The sequence below is a fragment of the Haliotis rubra genome, unplaced genomic scaffold, assembly GCF_003918875.1.
Source record: "Haliotis rubra isolate DU_JTF1 unplaced genomic scaffold, ASM391887v1 Scf499, whole genome shotgun sequence".
In the NCBI taxonomy this organism is placed as follows: domain Eukaryota; kingdom Metazoa; phylum Mollusca; class Gastropoda; order Lepetellida; family Haliotidae; genus Haliotis; species Haliotis rubra.
This window is the reverse complement of record NW_025767189.1, coordinates 181,566-198,620: the sequence shown is the minus strand read 5'-3', so window position 1 is coordinate 198,620 and position 17,055 is coordinate 181,566. Positions and strand designations below refer to the sequence as shown.

Sequence of the window (17,055 nt, the reverse complement as noted above, 5' to 3'; positions counted from 1 at the left end):
TCCCTATTGCTCAGATCGATGCTCATGCTTTTGATCACTGGATTGTCTGGTCCAGCCTCGATTATTTACAGACCGCCGCCATATAGCTGGAATATTGCTGGGTGCGGCATAAAACTAAACTCTCTCACTCATTACTATACTACAGTAAACATGCAATCATGCCATATCTAACTATACAAAAGTCCTTTTACTTTTTATGAATACGTGGTCTAAATATTTACATAGTTAATGGTAAGTCACAAACCTTAAGTTAGAGAGGTGTAACTGTTTTTGAGTTATGACATGAGTATGGAAAATTGTATGTTTAATATCAAAGCCCATTACAGTGTCATTGTGGACTGCTGGATGCATTATGTCAGAACAAACGTCATGCTTTCCACACAACTGACACACGATTGCCGTGCACTCTGACATTTTCATGACGCCATAGATGTCAAGCAGAATGAAATCTCACACTCAAAGAAGCACCACTTTAATCTGTCATAATTGCGGGCTCGACCACATCTTGTGACTGGACACCTGTCACTGGGGTTCTCTTGGGCGCACTTCCGGTAAGGCCAGTACTATTTTCCTTAGGATAGGACCCGTACTGGATACACTGTCTCATGAACTAAGGTGACTTTTTCTGGGCCAAAATATTTAGCTCACCTTGCCAGAATGCACCTGAGTGTTGTGACTGTGTTGCTATCTTGCCTCATGGCAAGGACTCTGGGGTATTCCTTTGGAGCGGTAGAAATGGCGTGCCCCTCAATGTTTCCACTGGGACATCATGGAACGGCACCGCAGACAGTACCATCACCGTTTATTATCAAAGTATCCGACACAAGCTATTATGAAAAGAAAAAGATTACAGGTGAGAAACATTTATGCTTTGCCAGGATGCTCCCCCAAGTCATATTTTCTGACATTTTAGAAGTTGATTTGTAATGAACAAAAGCAAGATACTTCATGGACTGACTGACTGACTGAGTTTGGTTTTACGCCGCTTTTAGCAATATTCCAGCAACATCACGGCGGGGGACACCAGAAATAGGCAGATACTTCATGGAAAACAATAACGTTGTTATTAATGTATTAAAGAAGTTGTCATCCATACAGTAACTTGCCGTTATTATCTATTTCTACCGTTCATAATTGGTTGGATAGGGAAGTGAATGTTAATTATTGTGTGGGATGTTACAACGATAGGATGTCCAGCCTTGTCCCAGACAGAAACATATCTAGCCATTTTGTATGATGTTATTGTAGCCTAACTTGTTGAGATCCTTCAAAAAGTATCGAAGTGGTAGTAGTACATTAAGTATGAGTGAGTGAATGAGTTGGGTCTAAGGCTTCCTTGAACAAAATACCAGTTAGTTTCCTGCGAGAGAAATGACCGAATTTATGCAGGTCTCAGACAAATAACACTTCGATGAAGACCAGTATCACTGTAATATGAATCGCCAAGACGAAATACCTGTTCCAGGAATCGTCATGGAAACTAAACGTTTAACCAAGGCAAGACCAAAAATGAAGTCGTGTGTAAGGAAATATTGACAGTACAACAGTCGAATCCTGCCTGTAGTTCGACCGACGGGCCCCTTAATAACCTCTGTATCGCCACGAAACAGCATCCTCCCCTTTCCCCGTCACAGCCTAAGTACAACCACATTTGTGATCAAATACATTTAGGAAACAGGTGAATGTCTCCGAGACAATCTGTTGTTCTGCGTAAATGCCAGGTAGTCGTTTTTTCTTTAAGAATCCAAATAATTGTGTGACGATACGTATGCATTACTCAGTACAAAAGCATACAGACTATGCCACCAAATGCCACCTCCTCCATTGTGCGTGGAATGCTGTTAGGTCGTGACGGGCTGTCACAGACGTGTCCGCCTCGACGTCACGAGTGACGACATTTCTAGAAGAGCCAACAAGAGACAATGTTATTGATGAAAATGTCAAGAACATAACGTGGGATTCCCATTTGGAGAGCGTAGTACATTAAGTCATGTTTTATCTGGTTCATGTATAAGTTGGTACAAGTCTGTCAAAAAGTATCCTGGTTTATAGAACATGTGTTATTCTCTAAATGTGCTGTGTTTCTATCCTATGTATCATGCGCTTTGCAAAACTGGAACATACAAATATAGAAAGATATGACAAAGTAACACTAGTATGATATACATATGTCTGATCTCTTGAGTAAATTATTGCTTAAATGTTAACAACATTTACTTTTTTATGCAAACTGCGGGGGTGGCAGGTGTAAGCATCAAAGAAAGACATGCTTATTATTTTTGCGAACTCTTGGTGTCATCAGTGATGCATTCATATAGTTGGTACCACCATTTTGCTGTTACGTCAAATGGGATCTGGTTTGGCAGATACTGGAGAGTGGATGGCGTTAACTTTTATCCACTACTGAAAGAATACTCTGTTTTTTCATATGAGTGTAGTGAATCTGTCATGGCTGGGTATTGCAAAACAACCTTTCATTTGCTGGCGTTCATTTACTGAATTAACCTCCAAAGCTCGCTGTGATTCCACGAACAGTTATGCCTGTAGTATGGGATTCAAGCATCGTGATGAATGGTATGTTAATACTACTCGGTGTAGTGAATCTTTCATGGCTGGGTATTGCAAAACAGCCTTTCATTTGCTGCGCTCATTTACTGCATTTACCTCCAAAACTCTCTGCGATTCCACGAACAGTTATGCCTGTAGTACGCATGGTATGTTAATATTACCCCGATACAATTACTCTTAAAAATTCATTCTCCTTTTACGGTGTTATACGGCATTTAATCGTTGTTGTTAAATATCAAAATAATTTTCACAAGACAGTTATAAAATCTACATTTTCGTATCAATAGGATTGTACATAACACGATTTTCAATAATCGAATCAGACAAATCAGTGATCGATATAATGCGCAACGTCCCAATCAGGGTACAATGGTAGTTAATCAAGTATATATTCTTTGAGTACTGCAGTGAGTTTGGTCTTACGCCGCTGTAAGCAACATCAGAGCGGAGGAACCCGGAAATGGGCCTAATATTTTGTAGCCATGTTTGGAATCGAACCTCGCTACCTTTTACGAATCTACGATTACTGTAAAAATGTGGTTAATGCGTCACCAAATATATGCGTCTGTCAACTAGTGATTTATGTATTTGTAACCCCCTAGAGTATATGTCATCTTTAAGCAAAAAATGTCAATATACTTTGGTACACAGTGATAAATACGTCACCTCGTTGATGCGAGCAAAGGACACCCGCATTTATTCACGATTTACAGTAAACAATTAACTGATAAAAAATAATTGAAAAAAAGATAGATATAAGGGACCCTTCATAATTTATGGCTAGGGGGTGTGATGATGATTTTAAGGGGTGGGGTTGGGGGGTCACCCAGTTTGTTCTAGGGAGTGGGGAGGTAGGGGGTTCAGCAATTTTGTACACAAGAATATTTAAAAAATATGCTTAAAAATATGAGAAGGGGAGGGGAGTCATTGATTTTGCACATGACATGCGGGGGGAGGGGGTGTCACTTACTTTGTACATAAATTTAGGGGGGAGTGTCACTCACATTGTACATGCTACTCCATAAAAATCATCATCACCCCCTCTAGCCATAAATTATGAACGTTCCCTAACAAGCCATGTTCTCCCATGTGGTTACAGTGACGCTCGAGTCTCGATGTAGCCACATGTTCAAGGGCTTCCTCATCCAGGCCAGGAGAGCTGACCCTCGCTATGACCAGACAGAGTTCATCGGGACATTCACCCCCGTCATGTTGACCCAGGGAGTCTGTGGACCGTCAGGGGTATGTGCTGTCAATGTCGTCTTCGTCGTCATCGCTTTCATCATCAACATCGTTATGGGTTTTTCTCGCGTCATTGCGATGTTACTGTTATTGTCATGTCGTCGTTGTGGAGGACGTCACAGTAATGTAGCTGCTATTCCCTTTTGCATAATTCCCTAAAATATTCCATCATCATCATCATCGAAACACAGTAGTTCTGTTTGGTTTTTAACGTTCCAGCTGTATAACGGCAGCCTGTAAATAACCGAGTGAGGACCAGACAATGCAGTGATATCATTAGCTATGATCCGCCATGTAATCAAGTCATCCAGGCTGATCTCCCGATCCATTTGTTGCCTCTTTCGGTACAGCACAGGTTGGTGATGAATACCAAGGGGTCTTAATGACGTCAGCATACAGATGGATATCATCGTTTGATAATATGCTGTTCTGGTCTTGCTGATATGAAAATCAAATTAATGAGTGTCTTGTATTGTTACATTCAGAACAGCGCCTTGACTCACAGCAACAACCAGACCAAGACCAGCCTAGACTTTGTGTGGCAAGCACCTGCTGGACTCAATGACCATATCGTCTTTAGGTGAGGGCTCCAACATTTGTGGGCGGGGATATGGGTCGGCGCACAATGTGTTGCGTCGCTTGAATATATTGTTTGGGTTTTCTCTACAGACGAGTGAAATAACTTGTCTGAAAACCAACTTTTCATTCACTAATTATTGTGTGTGTGTAGTTAAAGTCGACTTAGATGCTGAGATACAATGAGGTACGACACTTAGCATCCTTTAACATCTTTTCATTTCAAACAGAGGTTGAAGACTGAAGAAAGATCCCTTCTTTCATAATCCATAATACATATTGCTTCTAAACTGCATATGCAATAGTCAATAAAACGTGTACAGAACTATGCGTAATTAATGTTTATTTACTATATTATAAATATCAAAATATTCGGTACCTCTATGCCGCAGCAAAGTCCATGAACCATAATATATCATATATTTCAGCCCATCACTGCGTGTAATTCAAACGCTCTAAAGAAGCAAGTCTAGATTTCTTCAGCACTGGGGCTCCTTTTCAAAATAAATGGGGCTATATTTAATATTTTAGGGACCGTTCCCCTGGGAAAGAAGAGTGGAGAAAGATGTTTTAAAGGGGGCACCCATGGGGGTGGGGGTCAGCAATTTTGTACACATGTTTCTAGGGGGTCAGCAATTTTGTACATAGACATATTTAAAATTATGCTTTAAAAATATTGGAAGGAGGAGGGGGGGTCATTGATTTTGTACACGACATGCAGGGGGGTCACTTACTTTGTGCATAAATTTTAGGGGGGGGTCATTCACATTCACATTGTACATGCTACTCCATAATAATCATCATCTCACTCACTCACTCACACACACACACACACACTGGCCATAAATTATGAACGGTCCCTTATAGAGACCAGAGACCATATAATAGATTATATGGTCTCTGTAGAGACTAAGCTTCTAGACCATGTGGCAATCACCACCACTCTGTATACGTAGCACATCATTTGAGTGTGTTGATTACACAAGTATGTTACATCTATCTTCGTGTGGTGAATGCCTATTTCGGCTTTGTCAGTTTGTCGTTTGAATAAATGTGTTTTACTTTTAATGACATTGTATGTTTTCTGTCAGAGCGACATTTGTTGAGAGCTATAGCACCATCTGGGTCAACGTGACCTCATCCATCGTCACGGGCAACCTGCAGATTCACGTGCCATTCCAGACCACGTGGCTCACAAGAAACATGTATCCCTGCTCTATAAAGGTAAATTTAATTTGACAGGGTATATTCTGATGACTGCCTTGGGTAAACATAGTTTAAGTTTTTTTCTCATTTAATAACAACAATCGTTTCACTTCTTCTCTGAAGCATTCCTTGTTTTAGTTTTCTCAATCGGTCTTTTATGAAATCCCAGAAGGGACATTGTTGCCCTTAAAAGACGCGACAATGCAACAACCTGACTTAGTTTGACCTGACACTAACGCCCTTTTGTAGAATAAAATATATTATTCAAAGAGCGACAATACGACAAATGGACAGAATGTCTGGTTATTGTTTGACGCGTTTCTGTAAGGGCGACAGTGTGAGTGAGTGAGTTTGGTTTCACGCCGCTTTTAGCAATATTCCAGCAATATTACGGCGGGGGAAACCAGAAATGGGATTCACACATTGTACCCATGTGGGGAATCGAAGCCGGTCTTCGGCGTGACGAACGAACGCTTTATCCACTAAGCTACCCCACCGCCCGGCGACAATGTGACAGCGCGACTGTGTCTCGTCTAGCATTCCATAGTCTTTGAATCGAGGTCGATATAGCACTGTATGATATAGACGATGTAACCCCATGGTTCCATAGGTACTGATTTCAACGGAAACAATATAATTGTAAATCCAAATTCAAATTCTTATCTCGAAAATTCAAGGTGCTGTCTGGAAATTCAAATTCTTATCCTGCAAGTATTTTTCCTGGCAACAGTGTCAGTTAAAAGCAGAAATTGAAGCCCTGGAAAGGTACATTAGCTGAATGCAATTGATCAGGAATTATCAACATTTCACCTTGAATTTCAAACAGAAGTTGATGTTGTCAAGATAGCTCCAGTTAGTTTCTGGATGTTTTTAGATAATTATCTTGAATATGTCAACTATGTATCTGGAACTTTCACGATAATAAAAACAAACAAACCTGTTTTCACTCACATCCGTAGGTTTCAAAGTAACACTTAAAGGATATATCTTGACTGATCAAATGAGGTTTATATAATCGGTGCAGTTGTTGTAAGTAGTTGTCTAGTGGATACTTCCTGATGCGACGTAAAATATCGCCCTGGAGTCAACAATGGCATAATCAGGTATTGTAAGGGACCGTTCGTAATTTATGGCAAGTGGGGTGACATGGTGAATTGGATCAGGAACATTAATAATATGAATGACACAAACCCCACCCTACCCTTAAAATCTACGTACAAGGTAAGTGATCCCCCCTTGCAAATTATACAAAATCAATGCCCCCTAATTTTTAAGCATATTTTTAAATATTCATATGTGCAAAATTTGCTGAACCACCCCCCACCCCCTCGTACATGCCCCCTACCTCCCCAGAACAAAATGGGTGACCCCCTCAAATCACCGCCACCCTCACCCCCAACCCCTAGCCATAAATTATGAACGGTCCTTAATAGGAACATTACCGCTCTCTCATGATTCGTCCTTTGACATGTTTTGCATGTTTCGTTTGTTAACAGAGGTCAAATAGTGAGAACGTTTTGGATGTCCGTTACAGTATTACACATATCCTTCACTTTACAGGACGCCCGCTTCACGATGGACCCCCGGTGTGGGGACACCATGGGCTGTTTCCACGACTGTGAGGCGCTGGGAGGGTGTTCCGTGCTGGTGTCGTGGCAGGACCGGGGATGGCACGTCCCCACCATCGACTTCACTATCACCACCGTGCACCTCGGCCTCGGGGACAAGTGGGTCGCCCTGGGCTTCTCAGAAGACACCCAGATGGTAGACCCTATGTACATACTCATTGTAGGGCCTAGCTCCATGAATACCCGTTAACTGATCGCGACATGTTAGAACCTGTGCAGATCCGGGTTAGAACCAGTCTTCAACAACGCATGTATTGCTTGTCGTAAAAGGCAACTAACGGGATCGGGTGGTCAGACTGCCAGACTTGGTTGAAACATGTCATCGTATCCTAGTAATGAGAAGGATGCTCATGCTGTTGATCTGGATTTTCTGGTCCAGGCTCGATTACTTACAGACCGCCGCCATATTGCAGTGAATAACATTTTTTAGTTTTGAAATGTCGCCTGTCCAAGGACTGGCTGTCGAAATAAGTGACCAGTCCTGAATAAACACAGCCAATCCCATAAAGTAAAACAATAACAAATCAACAAGTGAAGTTTCTTTTTTCAAATATTTCCCCCGACCAAAGGACGGCCTTGATTATTTAATAGACCCTCCTTCACAAAGATAGACGATCAGGGACGGGCTATATTTTATACACTGCATATAGCGGGAATATTTGAGGCATTAAACAGCAAACAAACCAAAACGAACAATAGACGTGATTCTTGCATGCAGATATCTATTACGTTTAACGTCACGCATGAAGAGGTGGTTAGTTATTTGCATCCGCAATCTGAGCCACGACACATGACAGTTGGGATTAACTCCCCACATCCCATGATCACTTCTTTCGTGAAGATCCGGGTTAGAATTTCCTTTTTCTAATTTAAGTCTTTTATTTCCCATTTTCATGCATAACAAAAGTAGATATACAGTAACGTGTATAAAACTACAGAAACAGCATTTTTGGAGCATGGTAGCATAGCATATTTTTAGTGAGGTTTTAAAATTGATGTACACATAGCACCAAATTACATCATGTATGATAATGTACAGCAGATGGCACATAGAAGTGTGTACAAATCATAGAACGTTATACCTATTATCTTGACTTGCAATGATGTACAGAGTATATCGATAGTTGTATAGAGTATTTGGCAGTTTCAACAAGTGAAAAGATAGCTCTAGATACCAGTGTATGAAAAATATGTTTATCAACTAATAATAATATCTTCGAAAATATTTTGTTATATAAAGCTATTTCACAGGCAAATTAGGTCAAAGGGTGTTGGTGATCATGATAACCTGTTATGGATACCAATGAAAGGTTCTGGAAACAGTTGTGATTTGTACCCGGCGTTTGTAACTGTAAGGAACCGTAGACCCGTGATAACGATCATACAAATCCCTGAAGATCCGGGTTAGAACTGGTCTTCAGTAACCCATGTTTGCCGGAAGAGACGATTAACGGGATAAGGTGGTCAGTCTCGCGGAGTTGGTTGACACATGTCATCGTATCCTAGTTGCGTAGATCGATGCTCTTGGTGTTGGTCACTGGATTGTCTGGTCCAGACTCGACCTTTTAGATACCACTGCCATGTAGCTTGAATATTGCTGAGTGCGGCGTAAAACTAACCTCACTCATGAACCAACCAAACCACGATGACTATATTCCCATTCCTTGGAGGTTTCAGGACATCTGTTGACGAAAAGACTATACCTTCTCAAAGGGACCCTTACCACCCAGCGCGGATACAGTTGAGGGCAAATTCACGACGGGATGGGGTAGGGAGGATGTAGGGATGGGGTAGGGTAGGGGTGGGGTAGGGAGGATGTAGGGGTGGGGCAGGGAGGATGTAGGTGTAGGCTAGGGAGGGATATAGGGGTGGGGTAGGGAGGATGTAGGGGTGGGGCAGGGAGGATGTAGGTGTGGGGTAGGGAGGATGTAGGGGTGGGGCAAGGAGGATATAGGCAGGGGTGGTGTAGGGAGGATATAGGGGTGGGGTAGGGAGGATGTAGGGTGGGGCAGGGAGGATGTAGGCAGGGGTTGTGTAGGGAGGGGGAGGGTTTGTGTAGGGAGGATGTAGGGGTGGGGTAGGGAGGATGTAGGGGTGGGGCAGGGAGGATGTAGGGGTGGGGTAGGGAGGATGTAGGGGTGGGGCAGGGAGGATGTAGGGTGGGATTCGAGTAGGGCGGGTGGGCAGAGGTCGTGGAGTAGAATGGTTGGAGACTTAAGCGAAGTGGTACTTTGAATCAACTATTTGCAATTGAAGGCCACATATTAGAAGACGAATTGTTACTTTTGTTTAAAGATGTGCCACGAAAAGTCAGTTATACATGAATTGAATGATATGATTAGTATGCTTTCTATAATGCGATGGAGGAGGGTGGGGCAGTGCACACTGCCAACTCGCGCCACAGCCAACACAAATTCTCGTTTAACAGTTACAGGCCGGGAGAGCCACATTTCCGAAACAGATAGCCAAAATTGATGTGGCTCTCCCGGCAATAGTTATATGTGGTTGCGTGAACATGGAATGTGGCTCTCCCGGCAATAGTTATATGTGGTTGCGTGAACATGGAATGTGGCTCTCCCGGCAATAGTTATATGTGGTTGCGTGAACATGGAATGTGGCTCTCCCGGCAATAGTTATATGTGGTTGCGTGAACATGGAATGTGGCTCTCCCGGCAATAGTTATATGTGGTTGCGTGAACATGGAATGTGGCTCTCCCGGCCTGACACCGTTCAACCACCGAGTCAAAATAAGCAGTGACAGTCGTAATTTGTTTATTGCTAATTTATTACTATCCGTTGGTTTATCCACATATCTTTTGTATCCAGGGCTGGGACAGCGTCACCGAGTGTGTGGAGGTAGGCACCGGCATCTTCTTTTAACCCTCCTACAACATCGGCCACTCCAACATCAGGATATCACAGGTAAGCTGCGTAACGTACAACTCAGAATGGCAACGGTCCTATATCAGGCTTGGTTGCAGTTTATTGAAATGCTGTATCAAATATACACACACTGGAAAAATCTCATCAGGTGTAGTCACACAGTCAGTGAATGTTCGACAGTAAGCAGGTGCCTGGTGTTAAAGCGTTGTGCTGTATAAGGCTGTCTCAAGGCGCTGTGTACGTTTAACGCGCTAAGGTCTTGGGTTCTATATTACACTGTCTGGTGCTAAGGCCTTGGGTTATATGTCACACTGCTAAGAGCTAAGGCCTTGGGATCTATATTACAATGCTAAGAGCTAAGGCGTTTATTCTATATAACATTGGAGAAAAAGCTTTGTGCACTGCATAGCACTGTCTGGAACCAAGGCGTTGGGTTCTATGTTACAGTGTCTGGAGCTAAGACGTTGGGTTCTATGTTACACTGTCTGGAGCTAAGGCGTTGGGTTCTATGTTACACTATCTGGAGCTAAGACGTTGGGTTCTATGTTACACTATCTGGAGCTAAGACGTTGGGTTCTATGTTACACTGTCTGGAGCTAAGACGTTGGGTTCTATGTTACACTGTCTGGAGCTAAGACGTTGGGTTCTATATTACACTGTCTGGAGCTAAGGCGTTGGGTTCTATGTTACACTGTCTGGAGCTAAGACGTTGGGTTCTATGTTACACTGTCTGGAGCTAAGACGTTGGGTTCTATGTTACACTGTCTGGAGCTAAAGACGTTGGGTTTCTATGTTACACTAAGACGTTGGGTTCTATGTTACACTGTCTGGAGCTAAGACGTTGGGTTCTATGTTACACTGTCTGGAGCTAAGACGTTGGGTTCTATGTTACACTGTCTGGAGCTAAGACGTTGGGTTCTATGTTACACTGTCTGGAGCTAAGACGTTGGGTTCTATGTTACATTGTCTGGAGCTAAGGCGTTGGGTTCTATGTTACACTGTCTGGAGCTAAGACGTTGGGTTCTATGTTACACTGTCTGGAGCTAAGACGTTGGGTTCTATGTTACACTGTCTGGAGCTAAGACGTTGGGTTCTATGTTACACTGTCTGGAGCTAAGACGTTGGGTTCTATGTTACTCTGTCTGGAGCTAAGACGTTGGGTTCTATGTTACACTGTCTGGAGCTAAGATGTTGGGTTACATGATACACTGTCTGGAGCTAAGATGTTGGGTTACATGATACACTCTCTGGAGCTAAGGCGTTGGGTTCTGTGTCACACTGTCTGGAGCTAAGGCGTTGGGTTCTATGTTACACTGTCTGGAGATAAGGCGTTGGGTTCTATGTTACACTGTCTGGAGCTAAGATGTTGGGTTCTATGTTACAGTGTCTGGAGCCATGACTTTGGGTTCTATGTTACACTGTCTGGAGCTAAGACGTTGGGTTCTATGTTACACTGTCCGGAGCTAAGGCGTTGGGTTCTATGTTACACTGTCTGGAGCTAAGACGTTGGGTTCTATGTTACACTATCTGGAGCTAAGGTGTTGGGTTACATGATACACTGTCTGGAGCTAAGGCTTGGGTTCTATGTCACACTGTCTGGGGCTAAGGTGTTGGGTTTTATGTTACACTGTCTGGAGCTAAGACGTTGGGTTCTATGTTACACTATCTGGAGCTAAGACGTTGGGTCTACACTATCTGGAGCTAAGACGTTGGGTTCTATGTTACACTGTCTGGAGCTAAGGCGTTGGGTTCTATGTTACACTGTCTGGAGCTAAGGTGTTGGGTTACATGTTACACTGTCTGGAGCTAAGGTGTTGGGTTCTATGTTACACTGTCTGGAGCTAAGGTGTTGTTCTGGAGCACTGTCTGGAGCTAAGGTGTTGGGTTCTATGTTACACTGTCTGGAGCTAAGACGTTGGGTTCTATGTTACACTGTCTGGAGCTAAGACGTTGGGTTCTATGTTACACTGTCTGGAGCTAAGACGTTGGGTTCTATGTTACACTGTCTGGAGCTAAGGTGTTGGGTTCTATGTTACACTGTCTGGAGCTAAGACGTTGGGTTCTATGTTACACTGTCTGGAGCTAAGACTGTTGGGTTCTATGTTACACTGTCTGAGAGCTAAGACGTCTGGAGGGTTGGGTTATATGTTACACTGTCTGGAGCTAAGACGTTGGGTTCTATGTTACACTGTCTGGAGCTAAGACGTTGGGTTCTATGTTACACTGTCTGGAGCTAAGACGTTGGGTTCTATGTTACACTGTCTGGAGCTAAGACGTTGGGTTCTATGTTACACTGTCTGGAGCTAAGACGTTGGGTTCTATGTTACACTGTCTGGAGCTAAGACGTTGGGTTCTATGTTACACTGTCTGGAGCTAAGGTGTTGGGTTCTATGTTACACTGCTCTGGAGCTAAGGCGTTGGGTTCTATGTTACACTGTCTGGAGCTAAGACGTTGGGTTCTATGTTACATTGTCTGGAGCTAAGGTGTTGGGTTACATGATACACTGTCTGGAGCTAAGGCTTGGGTTCTATGTATGTTACACTGTCTGGAGCTAAGACGTTGGGTTCTGTGTTACATTGTCTGGAGCTAAGGTGTTGGGTTCTATGTTACACTGTCTGGAGCTAAGACGTTGGGTTCTATGTTACATTGTCTGGAGCTAAGGCGTTGGGTTCTATGTTACATTGTCTGGAGCTAAGGCGTTGGGTTCTATGTTACACTGTCTGGAGTTCAGGCGTTGGGTTCTATGTTACACTGTCTGGAGCCAAGGCGTTGGGTTCTATGTTACACTGTCTGGAGCCAAAACGTTGGGTTTTATGTTACACTGTCTGGAGCGAAGACGTTCGGTTCTGTATTACACTGTCTGGAGATCTATCGTTGCGTTCCATATAGCCTTGCCTGGAGATAAGGTGTCGGGTTAATTCAATAGAGGTCATCGTGAGTGAGTGAGTGAGTGAGTATAGTTTTACGCCGCAGTCTGCAATATTCCAGCTATATGGCGGCGGTCTGTAAATAATCGAGTCTGGACCAGACAATCAAGTGATCAACAGCATGAGCATCGATCTGCGCAATTGGGAACCGATGACATGTGTCTAATAAGTCAGAGAGCCTGACCACCCGATCCCGTTAGTCGCCTCTTACGACAAGCATGGGTTACTGAAGGCCAGTTCTAACGCAGACCTTCGCGGGTTCATTGGACTGAAGGTAAAAGAGAGGATTCAATATTCATTTTGCTCAACGATAGATAGTTTTAGTTGCATTTAAAGACGACGGATTCACACCAGCATCAGGGGCCTCAACTTCGCTGGATCTGTTCAAAACAGGTCGATTACTGAAAGCTTCAAGTATTCTCGTCTAGAGGCTAGGTGTATGTCTACAGATTCTACTCCACATCATTCACGAACATAAAGAAGCGTATACTCAATAGCGGATATCACGATGAGCAACGTCACTGGTAAGAGCGTTATCAGGGCGTAACGGGTAGCCGTGTCACCACGCTAGTTACAGTTCTATAGCTACACGACCACTAACACACTGCTTACTACAATGTACTGGGGATGACTTGCAAGATTCTGAAGAAAATGATGTTTTGCATCGTCATGTTCTTTGACGTCGTGATAACAGTCACGTTTTAGATGCACAAAGAAAGTTTTAGGGATGGATCCGTGTACATGCGCAGTGGCCCGAGTCGAGCGACATCAGACTTATACGAAACGATTTCTTAAAGCCATGCGGGAATGAATATGCTAATAGCCTAATACACCTTTTAGGTTTTTAAAAAGTGCGTGCGTGCGTACGTACGTACGTACGTACGTACGTATGTATGTATGTATGTATGTATGTATGTATGTATGTATGTATGTATGTATGTATGTATGTATGTATGTATGTATATATATGGAGATACACTGTAACAGTATAAAAGTAGAATAACCCTTATCAGTAGAAGAAATCGTTTTTAATTTGTACCGTTTAGGTACACCACTAAATACCATAAAATACCTATGATATTTTAGAAAGTAAACTTTTGAAGGTGTACAATGATTTTCTTTACGTTGGATGGTGATGATATCTAGCTAGACGGACTGGCAGTGTACATGCAGATAGCAGAGTAAGCAAAGTAAACTGAAACACAGAAGAAAGTACACACCGGTGCCAGAAAGTGCTTTGGGATTATGTACCATAAAACAACGTAAATATTTTGAAAAGTGTACGTGTTGCCAAACCACCACAGATACCGTACCCAGTTGCGAGTTTGCCAGTCCCTCGTCCAACTGTTGACGGTTGAATGACATGCCCCGAATGGTTGACAGCACGCAGTCATCTCATCACTGTGTTCCTGCTGACGCTGTTGATGCTGATGACGTCACTGTGACTTTCCGGTGATGGGCATCTTGCGGAGTGGTCACTCCCGATCTTTCAGTCTTGGGACGGGCAGTTGTCTGGCCAGTCTGGCTGATTCGTGTAATTTGTCTGATGATGGTCTGCCTTGAATTGTATAGCCTTCTGGCAATATGGCTGGTCGGACCACCCATGTGCGACATCCCAGTGGCTCGTCCTCGCTCCGTTGCTGATGACCTCTGGCATTTTGATATGTGCCTTTAACAGCTACACCACTAAAAATCTCTACCGAGTGTGTTACATTCTGTCGTTGCATAACGTGCACGTGCGATTCAACAAAATCCCGATTGTTATGATATCCTACCCACAACATTGTAAAGGTTATGTGTGGTGTTTTGGCGACACGTATAGTCACAGTCAAAACTCTTTTTAAAAAGTTACATTGTTTGGGGAAAATAATACCCCCAACCATCAGCTGTATACTTTCTTAGATATGTCAGTCTGTTTTATCATTGTTTAATCTTCATCGCAACGTAGCAGTGAATAATTGAAACAGTTGTCGATGAATCTTTTCTAACTCTTTTTGTTGTTCGTAATTATACACTACACGTATCCTGCGAAGGCACAGTGAATAAATATAACTTAGTGATTGTATCCCTCGCCTGGACAACATCTTACTGACATGACTCCAGTAGGTTTCCGATTCACGGTGAAGATCCGGGTTAGATTCGATCTTCAGTAACCCATGCTTGTGGTAAGAGGCGACTAACGGGATCGGGTGGTCACACTCGCTGACTTGGTTGACACATGTCATTGTATCCCAATTGCTCGATGCTCATGCTGTTGATCACTGGATTGTCTGGTCCAGGCACGGTTATGTACAAACCGCCGCAATATAGCTGGAATATATATTGCTGAGTGCGGCGTAAAACTACACTCAATCACTCTCTCACTCAATTACCTATTCAGTGTCGACCAGTTTCATACCAAGCGTATTCAATAAAAATGTGTATGTACTAGTTATCTCCCTTGTTTCGACAGTATCCGGTTGGCCTGACTCCAGTTTCTGGTTCGGACAAGGACGGTATCTTCCAATGCTCCTTTCGACGAAAGAAGGTTCTGTCGGGCGATGATCGATTTTACGACCTGAACAAAGATTTCTACCTCCTCGTTGCCAGTGGTCGTGCGACCCCAGGTCAGGACAGATCCATCAGCTACACATACAGTGACTGAGAAAGCAAAACAAACTTACAAACATAATCAAGGCGAACCAACAATTTTATGCTAAGAGTCTAAGGAACATAACCCTGCGTAGCTAATGCCAAAATGAAGTAATATCATCTGGACCAAACATAAAAGAGTGGGTTGGTGGCTTGGGGTAGTCTAGTGGTTAAAGCGTTCGATCGTTACGCCGGAGACATAGGATCGATTCTTCACATGGTTACAATGCGTGAAGCCCATTTCTGGTGTCCCCCGCTGGGGTGTTGCTAAAAGCAGCGTAAAACTAAACGCACTCACTCATAAAACAGCTCTGGTAAAAATTGGTTGATAACTCCAGAGCAAAAGATTGTAGGTGAGTGTTTTCATCACTTCTTATCCTTATTTCATCTGTTATGGTATTGTCGAATAACATGCCATGTTTTCTTCTTGAATAGGTTCATTTATTATGTGTTTGTTTCAGAGGGCAACAAGATACAGCACACGTGGCGACCGTGGATCTCCAGCGTCACCATTGACCTCCAGAAACACACCAGTACCCACGTGAACACCCTGCCGGAGCAGCCACCGCGCCCACTGTCCAACCTTAAAACAAAGCTACAGCACTCACACCACACCCTCCCTCTTTAGCCCAGCCTCCATACATCATGTATTAAATGTGATTGACCCTCTTTGTTGTGAATTGTGACTATCCCTCCTTGTACGGGACGATGTTCATTATACATTTAGTGATTTGGGGAGTTATACTTCTCTCTCCGTATTTCAGTTTCATATCAGTGTGTGAGATAACTATAAGACGGAAATACTTAGATGATATTTACTCTTTACCACTTCATTTCAATTCAACGAGCACTTGAACCGCCTCTGCGGTGTAGTGGTTAGAGCGTCCGCCCGGAGAGCGGAAGGTCGCGGGTTCTGTCCACGGCCGCGTCGTACCAAAAGACCTTATAATATGGTACTTGTTGGTCCCTGCCTGGCGCTCGACATTAATGGCTATAACAAGGACTGGTCGGCTCGGAGTCAGTACAATGTGTGGGGTATACATGCTTAACTGCGGCATGGTATCTCAGTGAGCTAGCACTATAAAACCAGCTTAAGTCTGGGCTAGTACAAGCAGCTACACATACACACGCATGCACGTTGTCATATGAGCGAAATATTCTCACGTACGACCTTAAACCCCATTTCACCTCACCACTTTTGCGAGCACCAATAATCAAAATTTGTTTCAATCTGGGATTTGAACCCGAATGAGACACTGAGTTGCTTGTTGACGTACCCGGCAATGAGTCAGTGACATTTCTATGTACCTACGCCGAAGTTACTTATATCTGCGTAGAAGATACTTTCATCACATAAATCATACTATTGTCGATTATTTGAGACATTATGGTT

General features: G+C 43.2%; 1 protein-coding gene across 1 annotated transcript; it reads left to right on the top strand.

Moving 5' to 3' along the window:
• Nucleotides 1-460: 460 nt before the first annotated feature.
• Nucleotides 461-16,331, top strand: LOC124291656 (putative defense protein 3). Its single transcript, XM_046728707.1, has 8 exons — nt 461-853; nt 3,668-3,810; nt 4,296-4,390; nt 5,478-5,610; nt 7,153-7,356; nt 10,047-10,142; nt 15,484-15,637; nt 16,124-16,331. The coding sequence occupies exons 1-6, from the start codon at nt 658-660 to the stop codon at nt 10,098-10,100; spliced, it is 825 nt and encodes a 274-aa protein (XP_046584663.1). The 5' UTR covers nt 461-657; the 3' UTR covers nt 10,101-10,142; nt 15,484-15,637; nt 16,124-16,331.
• Nucleotides 16,332-17,055: the final 724 nt, after the last annotated feature.

What these genes read in the sequence shown, in the direction of transcription:
- LOC124291656 (XM_046728707.1), top strand. Translation starts at nt 658, where the DNA reads ATGCACCTGAGTGTTGTGACTGTGTTGCTATCTTGCCTCATGGCAAGG. An exon ending in AATGACCATATCGTCTTTAG is followed by an intron (nt 4,391 to 5,477) that starts GTGAGGGCTCCA and finishes GTTTTCTGTCAG; the next exon opens with AGCGACATTTGTTGAGAGCT. An exon ending in TCTCAGAAGACACCCAGATG is followed by an intron (nt 7,357 to 10,046) that starts GTAGACCCTATG and finishes TTTTGTATCCAG; the next exon opens with GGCTGGGACAGCGTCACCGA.